Source organism: Mustela erminea, chromosome 1 (assembly GCF_009829155.1).
Source record: "Mustela erminea isolate mMusErm1 chromosome 1, mMusErm1.Pri, whole genome shotgun sequence".
NCBI lineage: Eukaryota > Metazoa > Chordata > Mammalia > Carnivora > Mustelidae > Mustela > Mustela erminea.
The window spans coordinates 13,764,480-13,784,805 of NC_045614.1; the positions used below are offsets into that span (position 1 = coordinate 13,764,480).

The window sequence follows — 20,326 nt, forward strand, 5'->3', positions numbered from 1 at the left end:
GGGGTAAGAGGAGGGGTGGAGAGGAGGAGGGATGAAGCAGAAGAGAAGGGGAAGGAAGTAGGTGGGGGAGGAGCAAAGAAAGGGGAAAGTGGGGGAAAGGGGGAGGGGAGGAAGAAAGCTGAAGGCGGGGCAGAGAAGAGAAGGAGGGGGAGGAAGTGGGGAACAATGGAGGAATCGGGGGTCAGAGCGGGGAGGGGGAGGAGAAGTTTAGGGAGGAGGGGGGGGAAGTGGAGGGAGGTGGGAGAGCAAGCCTCTAGCCCACATTTGTGAATGAGAGAATTTCAGCTCCAGCTCCCGGGACAGCTCCGGTCCTCGATTTCTTTACCTGTAAAATGGGGTGAGCACAACAGGGCTACCTGACAGGGTAAGAGCGCAGCTGTGCTTACTGGTCATTGCTGACTCTGCTGATCCCTGGCCAAGAAAATAGCCATCCAGTGGCTGGCTCTGGGCCTGTCCTCCAGATCTGCCCCCTTGCCCCCCATTCCACCAACCCTGGGCAACTACAGGCACCAATGGTAGCATGTGGGAGGGGTGGGAGCCTGCCCAGCCCTGTCCTCCAAATGGTGCTGGAAGCAGGCCCTGGCCGCCTCCCAAGGAGAGCGCTGAGAAGGTCGGCCAAAGCAAGGCAGAAAACAAGCTGGGGTGGGGTGGGCAGGGGGGCAAAGGAGGGGGAGCTTGGAAGGAGGGATCCAAGGCGGTGGCCTGCATGGGCACAGCACAGGCAGAGCCGGGCCCAGGAGTCTGCAGAAATAGTGGTTCCGGAGGGCCCCCACTCTCAGGCTAGGTTTGGAGTCCTCTGTCTTGGCCTCATCGACCCTGCCTCAGCTTCTGGGAACCCACGAGGAAGCGGCTAAGACTGAGGGTCTGTGCACCGCTCCAGGTAAGCCAGGGTCCAGGGTAGTGGGCAGCCAGGCCAGCGTTGGCCCGTGCCTGATCAGGAGGGCTTTTGGGTCTCTGGGTGGGCATTTAGAACTTCGGGTGTGGCGGGTGGGAACCTGGCGTGTAGCTTTTGCCGTCCCTGGGCTCCTGGGGTGTTGCACTATTTAACTGACAAGATTTTGAGTTATCGATTGGGGATTAGTTGAGTCCTTGAAATGTATAATTAAGACTGAGGTGGGGTTTCGATTTAGAACCTCCTGAGGCTCCTAGACTCTGAGTTTAGGACTCTCCAGATCCCTGGAATGTGTAAGACCCAAGAGGCGTCGCAGCCTGGACTCAGGATAAACGGGGCGAGAACACAGTACACACAGGCCCTGGGTGTGAACGGAGACTTTCTGGTCCCCCCGGCTAGGAATCCGTTTGCCATCCATGCTCAGCCCTGAGCCACGCCCCTAGGGTGCGGGAGCACGTGTTTTCTAAACGCCGCTCGGGGGCGGGAGTGGGGGAGCCGTTTGGGTGTCTCCAAGACAGCGGTCGCCCTTTCTGGGCCGTTCTAGGCTCCGGTCTCGTTGGCCGTCGTCTCTCTGGCCTGGGGGGCCCCTCTCTATGGTCGTGGCCTCCCGAAAGGGGCGGGCTTTGGCTAAGCGGCTGCGGAGCTCGTATCAGGACAGGTCGAAAGATAGCCTTGGGGCGGGCCTGGGTTGGCAGATGGGGAGGGGCCTAGGGCTCTAGGTGGGCCAGAGGGAGGTCCAGAGGGTGTCGATTGGGCCAAAGCCCGAGGGCGGGGTCAGTGGCCGGGGATGGAACCTGGGCCTGGGTTAGGGGCGGGCCGTGGGGGGGCCCTAATTGGAAGTGGGCGGGGCGTGGGTTGTGGACGGGACCAGAGGCCAATCTGGGGGCGGGGCCCAATGAATGGCGGAGTAGAGAGAGAAACGGGTCTTGGAGGAAAGGCCCGGACATGTGGGAACTGGGGTGGATCCTGTAACCGAGGACGGCGCTAGATCACGGCAATGGAGGAAGGCTGATCAAGTGCCTGGGAAGGGCCTGTGTCTGTGGTAGGGACGAGGTGGAGCCCATGTTTGGGGCCAAGTCGTGAGCCCGGAGCTTGGGTTCAGAGCCCAGCCGCTAGGTCAAGACGTGGGGTAGGTCTTGACAGTGACTGGCGGAGTCTAAGAGCTGCGTCTGAGGGCGTGGCCTGTGCTAAGAATTGGCAAAGAGGCTTGAGCCGGGCTAAGAAGAGGAGGGAGGCCTGTGTCCAGCATGGGACGGAGCGGAGCCCTGATCCGGGGGCGGAGTCTGTCGGGACGGGGCTAATTCCAGGCATGAGGGCGGGGCTCGAAGGGGGTGGCCTGGGCTCCCTGAGGAGGCGGAGCCGGGGGTTCGGGGCGGAGCTCATTCCGGGGGCGGGGCCCCAGCCTTCCGCGGCCTGAGAGCTCTCCGCCTCCCCAGGATGCAAGCTCCCGGTGCAGGCTCGGCCTCCGTGGTCTCGCTCGTGCTGCTGTGGCTGTTGGGGCTGCCGTGGACCTGGAGCGCAGCGGCGGCGCTCGGCGTGTACGTGGGCGGTGGCGGCTGGCGTTTCCTGCGCATCGTCTGCAAGACCGCAAGGCGGGACCTCTTGTGAGTGCAGTCGGGGCCTGGCCCCGGACCAGCTGCGCGTCTTGGGGGGTGATCAGAGCGGGGGTGTTGCAGGGGCGGAGTCGGGGGCTCTGAGGGCTTGGGGAGAGGGGTTTTGGAGACTGGCGGGCGAGGCTTAGATGAGGGCGGGGCTGGGGGCGGGGCCGGGACCTGAAAGAATGACGGATTGGGGGTCTCTGAGGGGAACTGGAGGGGACAACTAGAGGGTCCCTGGAGGGAGAGAGTAAGTTTCAAGATTCTAGAGGCTGTTTGGGAGACCTCAGGGGGCTGGGCGATAACTTGGAGATCTCTGGGCAGCTGGTAGGGGTTCCAGAGAGCTGGGGCTGATTGGGAGGCTTGGTTATTTGGGGGTCTCTGTGGGGACTTGGTGACGGTGAGAGGCTTCTAGGGGTTCTTCAGGGATTCTCATAGGTCTCTAGGGGCCCACGGTGGCGACCCAGTGGTCTTTGGGGGATGCAAAGACACTTTGGAGTTTTTTAGGGCTTTCTCGGTGGGTGAGGGGTGAAGGGGCTTCTTGAGACATCATTAAGAGACTTTTAGGGTTTCTGAAGGGTGTGTGTCTCCTGGGGGCCATTTACCAGTTTCTCTGTGTCCCGGGGTGCTCTTTGAAAGTTTGGGATCTGTACAGGATTTGAGGGGTTCAGAGTTTGTGGAGACGTTGCTGCGTATTCCAAGACTTGTTTGGGGATCTCTAGAGATCGTGATCTCTCACGAGGGGATTTTGGTGTCCTATGCGGGTTTCCTTGGAAGAAGGTCTCTGGGGTGTCTCCAAGGGGCATGCTTGAAGAAGCTTTTGGGGGTCCTCCTGGGGTGAAATAGGTGTTGCTGGGGGTTCCCATTGGAAAGAATCTTAATAACAACCACCACATGGGAATGCCTGAGCACCTGCTGTGGGTCTGCGGGACTGATCCTCTCAGGTGAGGTGGGGTAAACTAACTAACCCATTGTAAGGATAAAGAAACATCCCTGTGAGCAGCCGGGATGGGGTGAGTTGGGAAGAGTCCCACCGCCAATTGACTGGTTCCAAACCTTCTAGAACTCGTCCTTTTCTCTCCATGCCCTGGCCCCTGCCTCTGCCTTTGGTCTTTCTGACCAGATTTGACCGTGCCCTCTATTGACACATCCTCCACAACCCCCATCCTCTGCAAGAGAAAGACTCAACCTCCAGCTGGACACTAGGTTCTGTGACCTACGCCAGGATCTGCCCACTCGCCACTCCCATCTTCATAGATTCACCTGACCCTCACATCAGCGTGCCTGTCAGGCTCAGGATGTTCCCCCTCTGCCTGGAACACGCCGAGCCTCCTTTTGCGTGGTGATGCTTTATGATGTTGCTACACTGGCCTTCTTGCTGGCCCTCAACATGTGCAGCCCTGGGGCCTTTGTCCTTGCTGCTGTCTCTGTCTGGGTCACTCTTTCTCTGTTCTTCCTTTTCATCACGCCGTGGCTTGAATGTCACCCCAAGAGCCCTCTCCTGACACTGTGTCCCTGTATCCCCTCCCACCTTGTTGGCTTTTTGGCAGAATGGCCAACATTTGCAGAGTGCTTCCTCCATGCCAAGGCTAAACATGACTTCTTTAAATCCTCCCAGCAACCCTGTGATGTGGGTACTCTCTTGTCCCCATCTAACTGATGAGCAAACTGAGGCACAGCATAGGCTGGTCCCTTGCCCAGAGTCACACAGGGGGCAAGTAGTGGGGACAGGATTAGAACCTAGGCAGCATGGCTCCAAAGCTTGACTTGGTGCCACTAGTAGCATCTGTCATTTGTAATTATCTGTATTTAAATGCTTTCCAAAAAAAAGATTTTATTTATTTATCTGAGAGAGAGAGAGCTTGAGCAGGGGGAGGAGAAGACTCCCCGCCAAGCAGGGAGCCCACTGTGGGACTCGATCCCAGGACTTCGAGATGAGGACCTGAGCCGAAGGCAGCTGCTTAACTAACTGAGCCACTCAGGCGCCCCATCGTTTGTAATTCTCTTATGTGTCTGATTTCTTGCCTTTTAATTGCTGAGTCTCTTTCTCCCAGCCAGGCTGGGGGCCCTGTGAGGGCACAAGGGAAGCTGTGTGGGGTCTTCATGCCACCTTGGATGAACTGGTTTCCACATAGGGTCGCATATGGCAGCTGGCAGCCCTTCCCTGGCTACCGTGGGCTTGTCCAGGCCCCAGCTGTGCCTCACTGATCCTGAGTATCTGTGCCTGGCTGTGTTCCCCCAGGGATGGAGTAAGAGCTGGGCCGACTACAACTCCCTGACCTTGGGCTTGACACACTTTTCTGTAGGAGACTGCCTCAAAGATGACCCAACCATCTGGTCTTCACTTTCATATGATCCCCCCCATGCTTTGAGTGTGGGCTGGATCTAGTGATTTGCTTGTCATGGACAGAATACAGCAAAAGTACTAGGATACTATACCCAAGATTAGTAATAGAATGTGGCTTCCATCACCAGTACTCTCTCAGGTCGCTCCCTCTAGGAAAAGCTGGCTGCCCTGATGCAAGGCAGCCCATGTGAGTGATCTTGGAAGTGGATTCTGTCCCAGTGAAACCTTGAGAGGACTCCAGCCCCAGCCAGCACATTGATTGCAGCCTCACAAGACACCTGGAGCCAGAACCACCCAGCTAAGCCCCTCCTGGCTTCCTGACCCTCAGAAACTGGGAGATAAGAAATGTTTCCAACTGGTAATTGTGGAGGTGATTTGTTACCCAGCAATAGCTAACTAATGCAGCTTGCTTAGCCCTCTCTAGGGACTAGGATCACAGTCCTAGAAAGAAGGAATGCCTACTAACCTCACTTTACAGGCTGGTGTACCAAGGCACAGAGAGATGAGGTCATTGACCTAGAATGCACAGCCAAGGAGGACTTAGGACACTGGGGTCCCTGTTCTTAGCTACTGTGCTGTGCTGGGAGTGGTGGGGGGCCTGCACTGAGACCCGGGCATCTTCTCCCACCCCATCCCATGTCCCGTATTTGTGGCCTGAAATATGATCCGGTTTATCGAGTTGGTTTCTGTCTGTTCTGGTGCTCTGGGGCTCGGGGTGAAAACATGAGGGGGCAGAAGGACTAGGAAGAAGAGAAGGGTGAGAAGAGCTCTCAGGAAGGGCTCAGAGGTGGACAGTGGCTTCTTTGTCTCCGGGTAGGGGTGGCTTGGGCTGCTGCCAGGTGGGGCAGCCCAGGCAAGTGGCTAGAGCTAAGGGCACTGGAGTCCACTGCCTGCCCACGTGGGCGTGCTCCGGAGAAAATGGGGGCGAGGGCAGGACGGGACAGGTGGTAAGGGCTGGGCCTCGCCCTGAGTGCTCATGTACCCTGATCATCACTAGCTCCGGCCTCAGGGCCCGTTGCCTGGAATGTCACCTATGGATGGGGGCTGTGGGGGCGCTCCTTGGCTGGAGCTGCCTGCTCTCGTTCCCAGTCTTGCTGGTGGTCCTTTCCCCATGGCTATAAAAGTAGTGCCAGCTCCTGGGGTTCTTGGGGTGCTCTGTCAAGTTTATTCATGGCAAACTCTCAGAGGAGAGCTGGGTACCCAGTAGGCACTCAAATGCATTCGTGCTGGCTGCCATCAGCTGGTTGGGGGCGCTGGGGGTGGGGCCTTGGCGGCTGTGTGGGTTGGATGGTTGGGGGCTGGGTGGCCAGAGCCAGCGTGTTTAGCTGTGGACCTCAGCTGTGCCCCTTGCTGGCCCCAGGAGTTGTACCCTCTGAGTCTCACTTCCTCCCTCTGTAAAAACAGTCGTTGTGTGGTACCGCCTCTTCAGGAAGCAGGCGTTGAACACCTGCATGCAACGTGGGCACTTGGCCTGCCTCGTGGTACGTGGTGAATACTTTATTAATGCTTTGTGGCAAGCCTGTGGAGGAGCAGCAGGCTCCCCCTGCTGGGGCCTGGTTCTGGGCTATTCTGTCTTGACTTGCTGGCTGACCTTGTGCATGTGAATTCACCTCTCTGAGCACCCATCTCATCCCATCACCTGTCACGTGGAAATCTTAGGACCCTACTTTGGAGGGTGTCCATGAGGTTAGCTCAGTGCCTGGCACACAGTAGGTGCTCAATAAATGCTAAGGCTGCTCATCTTAGCTACTCTGTTCACTGTTGAATGGGTGAGATATCAGGATCTGACCAGGGAGGTGGGTGAATTTTTGTTTTTTTTTTTGTTTTATTTTTGTTGTTGTTGTTTACTTTGTTTTTTAATTTTTAAATTTAATTTTATTTTTTGTTTTTTATTTTGTTTTGTTTTGTTATTTTTATTTAATTTTTAAAAATTTTTGTTTTATTTCAATTTTTAAAGATTTTATCTATTTATTTGTCAGAGAGAGAGAGAGAGAGAGCGCGTGCGCGCATACAGGCAGGGGGAGTGGGAGGCAGAGGGAGAAGACCCCGTGTTGAGCAAGGACATGGGTACCGGGGACGAGGACCCCGGGATCATGACCTGAGCCAAAGGCAGACACTTAACCGACTTAGCCACCCAGGCGTCCCGACACGCGTCTTTTAATATTTTGTATTTACTTGTTTTGTGTAATAGTCAATATATAACCCGTGGCACAAAATTCAAATTTTAGAGAGAGGTTTACAGTGAATGTTGTCCTCTCTGCTGCCCCCAGCCCCGCAGTTTCCTTCCTTAGAGGCATCTTCTGCCACTTTCCCAAGATACAGTTAGAAAAATCTGCACAGACCCACCTGTTCTTTGTGCCTGTAGGCACTTGTAAATGCCCTCATGTTCTCCGTCCTGTTTCTCACCTGGTGCTTGCTTTCCATTTTTACTTGTAATTTTTTAATTTTATTAAAGTCACGCGAGCTTTGAGATGAAAGCCTCTGAGCCTTCTACTTCGAGGGGCAGCTGCGAGCCCCACCCTTCGGCCACACCCACACTTTTCCTTCCCTACCTGGAATGACTCTTAGGTCTTGTCCGACTCCTTTGGGCTTTTACTCCGTGTCTCTAAATGGGTTATGGGATGATCTCTGCATTTTTTCACTTGGACACTTCATCAGTCGTCTCCCTCCGTGGAAGACAGGGATGTGGCACCCCTTTATCCCCTTGTCCTCACGCTCTTCCTGTCCCTCTACAAGCATGTACGCCCTGCTCCCCAACAGACACGTGTTTTTCCATACCTTCATTGCCCCAATATTATTACAGTCGAGTCTCATTATCTGTGGTAATTTTGTTTTATAAAGTCACTGCAAACATCGGATTAACAAATACTGAACCATCATTCCTAGGGCAGGTACAGGGGTTAGGGTTCTGCAAACCTTTGGTCACAGCATTTTTATCAACCAAGCAATACATAACCTTGTTTTATGTTTGTTCTATTTAGAGACACCTCGTGGGGCGTCTGGGTGGCTCAGTGGGTTAAGCCTCTGCCTTGGACTCAGATCATGATCTCAGCATCCTGGGATCAAGTCCCGCATCGGGCTCTCTGCTCAGCCAGGAGCCTGCTTCCCCACCCCCTCTCTTCCTGCCTCTCTGCCTACTTGTGATTTCTGTCTGTCAAATAAATATATAAAATCTTTTAAAAAAAATAAAGACACTTCATTTTTTTTTTTAAAGATTTTATTTATTTATTTGACAGAGATCACAGGTAGGCAGAGAGGCAGGCAGAGAGAGAGAGGAGGAAGCAGGCTCCCCGCTGAGCAGAGAGCCCGATGTGGGACTCGATCCCAGGACCCTGAGATCATGACCCGAGCCGAAGGCAGCGGCTTAACCCACTGAGCCACCCAGGCGCCCAAGACACTTCATTTTATATATATTCCACCCCCCCCCCACTTTTTTTTTTCCAAAACAAGCTCTGTGCCCAGTGTGAGGCTTGAACTCATGATCCCAAGATTCAGAGTTACATTTTCTACTGCCTGAGCCAGCCAGGTACCCCCATAGTCTTTTTATTTATCTACTTTTTAAAAAAGATTTTATTGATTTATTTGACAGAGAGAGAGCACAAGCAGAGGGAGCAGCGGGCAGAGGGAGAAACAGGCTCCCCACTGAGCAGGGAGTCCGATGTGGGGCTCGATCCTAGGACCCTGGGATCGTGACCTGAGCTGAAGATGGATGTTTAATGACTGAGCCGCCCAGGTGCCCCCGCACCCCCATCCCCACACCATAGTCTTTTAAAAGAAATGTCTTTTCTTGACTCAATACCAGTGAACTTATGGCCAACAGCATAACTCACACCTGAACAAAACTTTCTAAGTAAGGCACAACCCAGCCTTCTTGCCCTTAGAAACACTAGAGAGCACTTTAGCATTATGCCTGGAGGCCCTTTTAAACAGCAAAATCACCAGCAAAAAGGACAAAAATGCAAAAAATGTGGCGCTAAATAGACTGCCAAAAGGATGCTTGTTTACAGCATGAGCAGAAACAAGAAGGCTGAGTGTTGCCTTGTTTGACCTAACCTGGGAATGTTCACATTGGCAATGCAACTTACTTGCTGCTCTGTGTGTGTCCTCGAATGGCTGTGAAAGTAATGTGAATGTTGATTTTGGGGTTACAAATAAATTTTAGTGAGCAGGCAGATTTGCAATGAAGAAATCTGTCAATAATGAGACTTGACTATTATCCATTATTATAATTTGGTCAGGTCAGTAATTGGTGTTTACATTTTCTTTTTTTTTTTAAGATTTTATTTACTTGACAGAGAAAGACACAGCAAGGGAGGGAACACAAGCAGGGGGAGTGGGAGAGGGAGAAGCAGGCTTCCCACTGAGCAGGGAGCCCGATGCGGGGCTCGATCCCAGGACCCTGGGATCATGACCTGAGTCGAAGGCAGCCCCTTAACGACTGAGCCACCCAGGTACCTCTACATTGTTTCAACAGTCATAGTATTCTCACTCACATAGTATTCTCACTCAGTATACTATGATCATTTTTTTTTTAAAGATTTTATTTATTTATTTGACAGAGAGAGATCACAAGTAGGCAGAGAGGCAGGCAGAGAGAGAGGAGGAAGCAGGCTCCCTGCTGAGCAGAGAGCCCGATGCGGGACTTGATCCCAGGACCCTGAGATCATGACCTGAGCCGAAGGCAGCGGCTTAACCCACTGAGCCACCAAGGCGCCCCTTTTTTTTTTTTTTTTAAAAGATTTTATTTATTTATTTGAGAGAGAGAGATCACAAGCAGGGATCACAAGCAGAGGGAGAGGCCGACTCTGCATTGAACCTGGAGCCTAACATAGGGCTCGATCCCAGGACCCTGGGATCATGACCTGAGCCAAAGGCAGACACTTAACTGACTGAGCCACTCAGGCGCCCGGAGGAAGATCTATATTACCAACTATGGTCACCATGTTGTACGTTACATCCCTGTGACTTCCTGATTTTATATAGAAGGTTGCTTCCTAGACACATTTCTACCCATTCTACACTGGAGCCTGGGATTCGGCTTTCTCTCACTTCCAGGGACCCCCACCTGTCATCCCTGCTCCCCAGCTTCCAGAAGTGGGGAGATTTGGTCTCCATTCCCATTTTCCTAGTCTTTGTGTTCACACTAAAAAAAAAAAAAAAAAAAAATCCCTTTACTGGCTATTGGTGGTGGTGGGGTGGCAGGGAAGTACAGTGACCAGTCAGGGTCTGGGTATTTGATCTGCCAGCTTTGCATGAAATCACCCATGCCTTTTCTCACTTGTGGCTCCTTCCTCATCCACCTGTGTTGGGGCCCCATTCTCATAATGGCTGCACAGCCTTCCCTTGTAAGGACCGACCACTGCTCATTGGACCCCTCCCCTACTGCAGGACATTGGGTTCTTTCCATCTTCTGCTTATTGAAAGCTACAAATGAATAATGCTATCATTTCCCCCATGTGGCTTTAACAGGCCGAGTCCGATCTTCTAATTAGTGGACCGATCCAGAGCGGTGGAGAGAGTCCCATCCCTGTGCAGTCTCTTCCCACTCTCTGTTTTAATCACTCCTCTCTATCCCACTGACCTTGGCTGTCTTTGAAACGTGCCAATCTCCTTCCTGCCTCCAGGCCTCTGCACTCAGGGTACTGTCTGCCTGGAATGCTTTCCCCCCGAGCTTTATCGACTGCTGCCTCCTTCCTGTCCTCTGCAATGCAGTGCAGATGTTGCTTCCTCAACGTGGCCTCCCCCATTCCCATGGATAATGTCTTCCTTGGTTATGCTCGATCACATCAGTCTGTTTGTTTCCTTTTTAGGAAACTTATTATAAGACTACCATTGCTGGGGTGCCTGGGTGGCTCAGTGAGTTAAACCTCTGCCTTCTGCTCAGGTCATGGTTCCAGGTTCCTGGGAGCCTGCTTCCCCCTTGATCTCTGCCTGCCTCTCTGCCTACTTGTGATCTCTCTCTGTCGAACAAACAAACAAATAAATAAATAAATAAAATCTTAAAAAAAAAAAGACTACCATTGTTTTTCTTTGCTGTTTCCTTGGTTATTAACTCCCTCTCCTCCCTAAATCGTAAACCCCATGTAGGCAGTGATCACACCTACCTTAGTCACCTGTGAGTGTAAGGAGCATGAATCCCAATTTGGAGTGGCATTGGCAGTTAGGAACATTTACAGCTGATTGTAACGTGGAGTTCTGACCTGAGATGGCTTCAGGCCGGTCAGTTCATCGGGCCGTATGTTGTCATTGACTCAGGTTCCTTCTCTCTTTATGCTCTGCCATCCTTGCTGTAAAGGTTTCTTGTCTCCAGCTGGGTACCCTCATGGTCTCATGTTGGCTGCTGTGGTTCCAGCCATTACATGCCCGTGACAGCTTCTCTGGGTAGAAGAAAGGGAACATGGGACTGCTGTGTTTCATGTTGAAGAGATTGTGTGAAAGTTGCTTATGTGTTGCAGGGAGGTGTATGCGCTGGGAGTTCAAGGAGCCAAAGAGGTCACCGAGCAGAGCCTGATTTCCAGGGCTTTGAATGCTGAGCAGAGGAGCGTCGTGTGCCCAGGGAAGGGTTCTGAGCAGGAGAGCAGCATGGTTAGACTGGCATGCACCGAGGAGGAGGAGGGTGGCGCAGTAGGGAGGGTTTGGGGCAACGAGACCGAAAGTGGACTTGTTGCTGGACAATAGGAATGGAAACATGGGCTTCCCTGTTTTAGGTGCTGGGGTGAGAACAGTAAGCAAGACAAGGATTGAAGATGAAGCATGGTGTATAGGCATATCTCGGTTTATGGTGCTTCGCAGATATTGTGGGTTTTTTTGCTTTGTTTTGGTTTTGGTTTATTTATTTTTATTTATAACTTAAAAGTTTGTGGCAATCCTATGTTGCGCGCATCTCTTGGCACTATTTTCTTCTCACGTGAGCGTTTGCTCATGTTGTGTCTCTGTCACATTTTCACATTTTGGTAATTGTTGCAACATTTCAAACTCATGTTTCATTATCATTATATTGGTTATGGTGATCTGTGATCAGTGACTATGACTCACTGAAGCCTCAGATGATGGTCAGCACGTTTTAGCTGAAGAAAGGAGCTAAATAACATATATTTTTTTAAAGATTTTATTTATTTATTTGACAGGCAGAGATCATAAGTAGTCAGAGAGGCTGGCAGAGAGAGAGGAGGAAGCAGGCTCCCTGCTGATGCAGGGCTTGATCCCAGGACCCTGAGATCATGACCTGAGCTGAAGGGGCTCAGTTCGTTAAGTAACTGCCTTGGGCTCTGGTTGTGGTCCTGGGGTCCTGGGATCGAGTCCCATGTCGGGCTCCCTGCTCAGCGGGGAGCCTGCTTCTCCTTCTCCCTCTGTCCCTCTTCTGTCCCCCATCAAATAAATAATATCTCTAAAAAAAATAAAAGATTTTATTTGTTTATTCATGAGAGAGAGAGAGAGAGAACAAGAAAGAGCGGCAGAGGGAGAAGCAGCCTCCCTGAGGAGCAGGGAGCCCAGTGTGGGACTCGATCCCAGAACCTTGGGTTCACAATGTGAGCTGAAGGCAGGTGCTTAGCTGACTGAGCTACCCAGTGGTCTCTAAATATGTATTTTTTTGATTAAGATACATACATTGGTCTTTTAGACATAATGCTATCTATTGCACACTTAATAAATTAGAGTATAGCGTAAACATAACTTTTACATGCCGTAGGAAACAAATTCATTTGATTTGCTTTGTGGTGCTGTTTGCTGTATTGTGGTGGTCTGGAACCAAACCCACAATATTTCTGAGGTATGCCTGTGCTCACTTCCCATGACACAAACCGGGTGACCTAAGACATCCGAATTTAATTCTGCTATAGCTATAGAGGCCAGAAGTCTGAAGTCAGGCTGAGGGCAGGGCTGGATCTTTCGGGAGGTTCTGGGGGAGACTCTCTCATGTCTATCTCCTAGCTTCCGGTGGCAGCTGGTGCTCCATGGCAGTCCCTTGGTTTAAAGTTAGGTCGACCATGATCTCTGCCTCCATTCACACGTGGCCTTCTTCTCCGTGTCTGTGTCTCCTCTTCTGTCTCTTATAAGGACATTTGTCATTAGCTTTGGGGCTTACCTTAGTCCAAGACGATCTCTTTAAGATCCTCAGCTAATTAAGATCTACAAAGATCCTTTTCCCACATACGGTTTCTTTCACAAGTTCAGGAGGCCAGGACTTGGATATATCTTTTGGGGACCACCATTCACCCTGCTGTGCAGGGAATGGGGCCTGGCCCAGAGCAGAGCCAGGAGACCAGGAAGACTGACTACAGTGCTGGTCCCATGGAGTCATGGTGGGGCCCGGGCTGGGGTGCCAAGAAGGTCAGATTCTGGCTAGTCTGCACTGGAGAAAGTCATTTGTTCTCTCCATCCCTGAGGACCTCCTAGGTGCCACACCCCATCTGGGCTTATGGGACAGCATGTTCAGTGTGACACGCTCTGAATGTGTCCAGTGGAGCCCACAGTCTAGTGAGAGAAGAATAATCAAAAAGGCAACGAGGGCATAATAAAACATCCGAAATTGACAAGAAGGCTTGAACATGTTGGGGGTGGGGCAGGGATCACTGGTGGTGACTCCAGCCAAGGGGATCAGGGCAGGGCCTCCGGCGCAAGTAGGCAGATGAGAGGAAGCAACCTTGCAAAGATCTGGGGAAAGGAAGAGGGAAGAGCAGGTGCAAAGTGCAGAGGCAGGATCCCGCTGGGCAGAGGAACAACAGCTCCCTCTTCTTCAACCCTTCTTCTTGGCTGGGCACTTAACATGCTTGACAGGTCTTAGGCTGAGAATTGCATTGTTTGGGTGGCTGCTCTGGGCCCCACTTCCTGTTTGTAAATAGGGCAGTGGCAGGACCTACATACACTTTAGTGAGCTGGAGAATACCTTGGAGGTTGTTTGGTCCAGTCTTTGGACATTCCAAGTAAGACAACTGAGGCCTGTAGGGAGGGCAGGGTCTGCCCAGGCCCCCACAGCTTGTAGGCAGTCACGGAGGCTTTGAACTAAGACCGTGAACTCTAGGGCACTTTTTTCTCCTGGGTTGTGTTGGGGCTCAGAGCTCCTGGACAGGTGCTTGAGAAATCAGCTCCGCCTCCTCCTCTGCCTCTCTGCCTTACCCCTGGGGGCTTCGCGGGCTGACCCCTGCTCTTATAACTTGCTTGTTCCTCTCTTTTCCTTGCAGGGTGAATACCAGTGAAGTTGCTGGGCAGATAAAGTGCTAATTCCATTCTGATTTCTTATTCACCATGCTTCCTTCCGTGGGGCAAAGGATAGCAACAGAGTTGGTTGGGAATATAGGATGTGCCAGGCCCCGTCTTCAGCGATCTACCTCTGGCCTCTTTTCTCCCCAGCATGACCTGGGAGGTAGGGGATCTTATTGTCCTCATTTGTCGTGTCCCGGGACTGCTGTAACTGACCACAAACGTGTGGCTTAAAACCACAGGAACTTGTCTTCTTCTAAGTTCTGGCGACCAGAAGCCAGCCATTGAGGTGTCGGCAGGTGTGCTCCCTTAGAAAGCTCTCGAGGGAATCCTCTCTTGCTTCTTCCAGCTTCTGAGGGCTCCGGGTGTCTTGAGGCTCGTGGCCGTGTCACTCCTGTCTCCTCGCCTGTGTTTCTGTGTTCTCCTTAAAAAGACGCCTGTCATTGGACTTAGGTCCCGCCTGGGGAATCGGGATGACCTCGTCTCATACGCACCTCAGTTACATCTATAAAGATCCTACTTCAGGATGAGGTCACATCTGAGGTTTCCGGTGGACGTGAATTATTGGGGACACTCTTCAACAGCCACAGTTGCGTGCGGCGGGGGGGGGGTGGCGGGGCTGTGTTTGTGTAGCGTGGGAGGACACCAGCATCGTCCTGTGTTTCGTGCCAGTACTGTATTCCCGGACACAATAGACAGGGTGCTTACTCTCATAGACATCAACATAAAATGCCAGGAAACCCATAAAGGAAGCTGGTCATTTCCGATTGTGATGATCGCTCCGTAGGAATAAAACGGGCTGGGAGCGTAGCAGTTACCCATCAGTTCCATGGCTGTGTAACAAATTACCCCAGAACCTAGAGGCTTAACACAAGGCCCAGTATTATTTCCTGTGGTTTCTCTGGGTCAGGAAGTCAGATGTCACCATGTTGTCTGCTCTGCCAAGTCTGGGGCTTCCGCTGGCCGACTCAGAATCTGGGACCGGAATCACCCGAAGTTTTGTTCACTCAGACGTGTTGTTAGAACACCTGCATATGGGCTCTCCACATGGTCTGGGCTTCTTTGCAACTTGGTGCTGGGTTTTGAGGGCCACTGTCCCCAGAGAGTGTGAGAACATCGGTGTGCCTAGAGCAAGGGGGTGCTGTCTCTGTGCCCCCATCTCAGAAGTCACACAGCATCACTGTTGCTGTGTTTTCTTCATTAGAAGTGAGTCCCTGAGTCTGCCCCTTCCCAAGGGGCAGGGAAATAGGACCTGCCTTTTGAAGGGAAGACTGCCAAGGAATTGGCAGGCAGGTTCTCAAACAGCCATAGTGATCCAAGCTGGGCAGGACAAGGAAGACCTCTCCAGGCAGGAGCTGGAGCTGGAGCTGAGAGGTAAAAGATGTGAAGGAAGCCTGATGAGACGTCTGGGGCAGAATATTCCAGCAGTGGCAACTGCATGGGCAAAGGCCCAGGGGCAGGAACCTTTGCTAGGCTGAAAATCAGGGAAGGAGGTGAGAGGAAGCTGGAGGAATAGAGGGCAGGATCAAGTGGACAGATAGATGGAGGCTGGCGCAGGCGGGGCTTCACAGGCCGTTTGGAGGGTTAAAACATTTTTTTTAAAAATATTTTATTTATTTATTTGACAGAGAGAAATTACAAGTACACTGAGAGGCAGGCAGAGAGAGAGAGAGAGAAGGAAGCAGGCTCCCTGCTGAGCAGAGAGCCCGATGCGGGACTCGATCCCAGGACCCTGAGATCATGACCTGAGCCGAAGGCAGCGGCTTAACCCACTGAGCCACCCAGGCGCCCCGGGTTAAAACATTTTTGTGGGGAGAGGGTGCCTGGATGGCGCTGCTGGTTAGGCATCCGTCTCCTGTTTTCAGCTCAGGTCACGATCTCGGGGTCGTGAGATCGAGTCCCATGTCTCAGCATGGAGCCTGCTTAAAGTTCTCTTTTCTCTGTCTCCCTGTGCCCCTTGCCCGCCCCCTTAAAAAATAAAAATAAATAAAAGATTTTATTATGGAAGATTTCCTGCCTATGGAAGTGGAGAGAATAATGTTGTGAGCCCATGTGCCCATCCCCCAACATCCATGACCTTCACTGACTCTCCCTCCGCTCTCGGAGTCCCACGGGCACGTCCTTTCACCTCTTAGTTTTCTAGAGTCTGTCTCTGGGAGGCAAAGACTCCCCCTTTTTAACTTGCTACAAGATATTCTTCCTGAGTTGTCCTGTTCATTTTTATTGTAGTGAAGTGTGTATAAAATTTACCTTAGTGACATCGAGCACATTCACAGTTACGTAACCACCACCTCCATCTGGTTCCAGAACATTTCCATCACCCTAAAAGGAAACCCCATTCCCATTAGCAGTCCTTTCCCCACCCCGCAGCCCCTGGCAACTGCCAGTCGGCTCTGTTCCCATGGGTTGTTTTTGAGGTATCACTTACATAAAATGAAATATACCCGTGCTAAGTGTATGTTTGGGGTTTTCGATCCAGGTAACTACCACCATCAAGATACAGAGCATCCCCATCTCCCCACAAGACTCCTCCTGCCCCTTTGCCACCAGTATCTCAGCCCCCAGCGCTCACTGTGGCCTCCCCACCCCCACCGATCTGCGTCTCCCACCTGATCAGCTTCACCTGTGCAAAGCAGGTGCTCGCTGTGTGGGCATGAAGCAATCCGTGCCTCTGCACTGGTCACCAAGGAGGGGCGGGCTCCTGGGCTCCAGATTCAGGGTCTTGAAGGGAGTCATTTAGCCTCTCTTTGCTAAGCACCTACTATGTGCCAGGCTCCTGGTGGGAGGCAGGTGTCGCTTCCCCTGGTCACTGCAAACAGGGGCTTGGATAAGCAGAGCTCTGTGGTTAGAGGCCATCAGTCACCCTGAGAGTAACGGGGCAGCACCCAGAGGGGACTGGTTTTTGGTCCTTACAGCTGTCCCCCTGCCTGTCCTGCCTCTCTTCACAGAGGTCTTGGCCTGGGACCTTGCCCCTCCTCTCACCAAAGATCTGGCCAGCCATAAAGAGGTGGCTGCTTTTTTGGGGCTGCGGGATTCAGGTCTGGCATGAGAGCTCCAGATGCCTCTCTCTCTCTCCCTCCAATGGTGTCCTGTGGGATTATTTGTGGCAGGCTCACTGTGCTCCAGGAGAGTGGGGCCTTGGTCTGTCTCCACGGCTGTCTCTCCAGGGCCTAGAACAAAAATAGACACAAGTGCCTGTCATCCAGAGCAGGGAGAGATGGATAGCCCAGCAGCAAGATGGTAGGTCAGGAAACTGCACAGGGCATTTGACAGTGTAAGTGCCGTGTTGAAAAATAAACAAAGCAGGGATCAGAGGGGGTTGGTGATGGTACCGTAACAGATGGCTGTCCGGGAATGGCCACCTGAAGAGGGTGGCATTTAAGCTAAGATCTGATGGAAGTGGGGTAGGAGCAATGTAGATGTTGGTGGAAGAGTGGTCTAGGCAGGGGGCATGACCTGTGCAAAGGCCCTGAGGTAGGCGTGTGCCGGGTATGCTCAAGGAACAACAAGGAGGCCCCATGGCTGGAGTGAGTGAGCAAGGGGGAGCTGGCAGGGGAAGCAGGATGGAAAGGGAGGTGGAGCAGGAGAAAGTTGGAGGGGGAGAAGGGTTATGTCCGGGTCACCACTGGGTCTTGCCCATTGGGGGCCTGGCACACAGGAGATGCTCATAATTTGGGAGATGAATGGAAAAATCTGACTCTGTGCTGGCTGCAACCTCCAGGGATGGAGGGCACACTGAGGTCCAGGTTTGGGCACATGAGTACAGTCCGGCCTTTTTATTGGGCACCTAGTAGGTGCCAGGCTCCTCAGCCAAACCAGATGTGACTCCCCCTTGGGTGCTCACGATCTAGGGGTGGGGGGGAGCACCCATTATCGAATGGCTTTGCACAGAGGCTTTGATGGAGAATAGGGGATAGGGAGAGCTTCCAAGGTGGGCAGGAGAGAGTTTTCTGAGCCCAGCCAGTGCCTGCCCCAGTTTGGCCCCATTTGCGGGACTCTATGCTTGATGGGGGAGCAGTGGGCACAGTGCAGGGGCTGAGCCCTGGAAGTCTTTCTGGAGGAGGTGATAAGGACACCAGGTTGGGGCGGATGCAGCATGAGGAATCCAGGCTAAAGGTGGTGGTGGGGTCCATGGGAGGCTCTGGATGTTCCAGGAGAGAAAAAGAAGGAAGGACTGGACCCTGGCTCCCTCCGAGTCACTGAACTAGCTGGGGTGGAGAAGGACAGAGTCACTCTGATTTTCATGGCATGGCATGGCATGGCCAGCTTTGACCATCTGTGTACTTCTGGGTTGGCTGGCAAATTGCCCTTTCTATGCTCTTAGTACCCCCAAGAGACCCAGTGACCAAAAGGTCCTTATTGAACCTTTGCCTTCCTTGGGGGTGCAGGACTTTTCCCTCTGCTTTCTCCAGATGGAGATGCTGAGGCTTGGAGAGGTCTCCTGGAGGCCAGGCAGGGCACCCAGTGACCCCATCCTCTGCATCCCCCCTCCTCCCAGTGGCCTCTTCGTGCTGATCCGTGTCCGTCTGGAGCTGCGGAGGCACCAGCGCGCCCGCCACACCATCCCGCGGATCTTCCAGGTGGTGGCCCGGCGGCAGCCGGATCGCCTGGCACTGGTGGACGCAGGCAGTGATGTGTGCTGGACCTTCGCGCAGCTGGATGCCTACTCCAATGCTGTGGCCAACCTTTTCTGCCAGCTGGGCTTTGCATCAGGTGACGTGGTGGCCATCTTCTTGGAGGGCCGGCCGGAGTTCGTGGGGCTCTGGCTGGGCCTGGCCAAGGTGGGCGTGGAAGCCGCTCTGCTCAATGTTAACCTACGGCGCGAGCCCCTGGCCTTCTGCCTGGGCACCTCGGGGGCCAAGGCCCTCATCTTCGGAGGGGAGCTGGCGGCAGGTGAGGTTGGGTGCACATATCACCTTGGGTCGGGACTCCCGGGTTTCTAGGGCCGGGAGATGGTGTGGTGCATCCCAGGCCTTGGGAGGGGCCGTGGCCGTCCTTGACAGTGACATCTGTTTTGGGCTGCAGCGGTGGCCGAGGTGAGCGGACAGCTGGGGAAGAGCCTGGTCAAGTTCTGCTCTGGAGAACTGGGGCCTGAGGGCATCTTGCCAGACACCCAGCTCCTGGACCCATTGCTGAAGGAGGCCTCCACAGCCCCCCTGGCACAGCCCCCTGACAAGGGCATGGATGGTGAGGCCAGGGTGGGACACCCTTCTTCAGCCAGTGCCTACCTACCCTGTCCCCATGTCCCACCCACCTGGTCTTCGGTCTCCAACACACGCATCTCCTGCAGATCGACTCTTCTATATCTACACCTCGGGGACCACAGGGCTGCCCAAGGCTGCCATTGTAGTGCACAGCAGGTAAGCGGCCCATGGGCCTTATCCCAGCTTTGGAGAGTGACTCCAGGTTGCCTCTATGGCTAACCCCTTCCCTCAATCTTGTTGGGATCTTGGGAACATTTCTGTCTCAACCCAGTAAAACCCACAGCCCATCTCGGGACAGTGGTGCTCTGTGTCCCTCCTTGGTCTCTTGCTCCTGCTCCTGCTCCTGCCCCTAATGGCCCTGCTCCCCTCAGTGGCTGCAGGAGGGTTTAAAATCCTAAACCAGAACCGCCTGTGCCAGACTTCCCTGTACCTGCCTTGGCCCTCAGAGTAAAATCCATGGTCGCGTTGTGCAACGCCTGCCAGTTCTCTCTGCTGTCCTCTTCCTTCTCTCCACCCCTCACTCCTAGCCTTTCAGCTCCTTACACTTCCTCAGATCCACTAGTGTCCTTCTGGCCTCAGGGCCTTTGCACATGCTGTGCCCTCCACCTGGCGGCTCTTCCCCGGCCCTCCCCGGCCCCCACCATGGCTCCTTCTCACCAGGTCTCAGCTCATGTGTCACCTCCCCACACAGGATCCCCCAGCCTCTCTGGCTGTGTCACCTTCAGCCCCTCTCCGTTTCTCTGCTCTCCTATTTCTCATGGCCCCTAGCACCATTGACAGTTATTGGCGGCATGTTCCTCTCTAGCACCCCTGTGAGCTGGGCTGGCTCTGCCTGGGTCCCTGCGGTGTTCTGCCCCGCCCTGCGCCCCTCTCTGCATGTTCCCCCCACTCCCCTGCCCGGGAGGATGTAAGTCGCAGCCCCTGCACTCCCCGCCCCTGCAGGTACTACCGCATCGCAGCCTTCGGCCACCACGCCTACAGCATGCAGGTGGCAGACGTGCTCTATGACTGCCTGCCCCTGTACCACACGGCAGGTACCGCGGGCGGGTGGGGGCGGGGTGGGGGGCAGGGACTGGGGACTCCTCAC

At 53.4% G+C, this 20,326-nt stretch overlaps 1 protein-coding gene across 5 annotated transcripts in view; it reads left to right on the forward strand.

The window, feature by feature from the left end:
- The first annotated feature begins 275 nt into the window (after positions 1-275).
- Positions 276-20,326, forward strand: part of SLC27A1 (solute carrier family 27 member 1) — a 30,445-nt gene continuing 10,394 nt past the window's right edge. For 2 of the 5 annotated variants that reach the window (XM_032315232.1, XM_032315252.1), the window contains exons 1-6: positions 1,533-1,550; positions 2,329-2,496; positions 18,534-18,928; positions 19,061-19,222; positions 19,326-19,395; positions 20,182-20,273. In XM_032315232.1, coding sequence (XP_032171123.1) covers positions 2,330-2,496; positions 18,534-18,928; positions 19,061-19,222; positions 19,326-19,395; positions 20,182-20,273 — 886 coding nt within the window. In that variant the 5' untranslated portion in view covers positions 1,533-1,550; position 2,329. The other 3 variants (XM_032315235.1, XM_032315247.1, XM_032315238.1) reach the window with 3 other exon arrangements.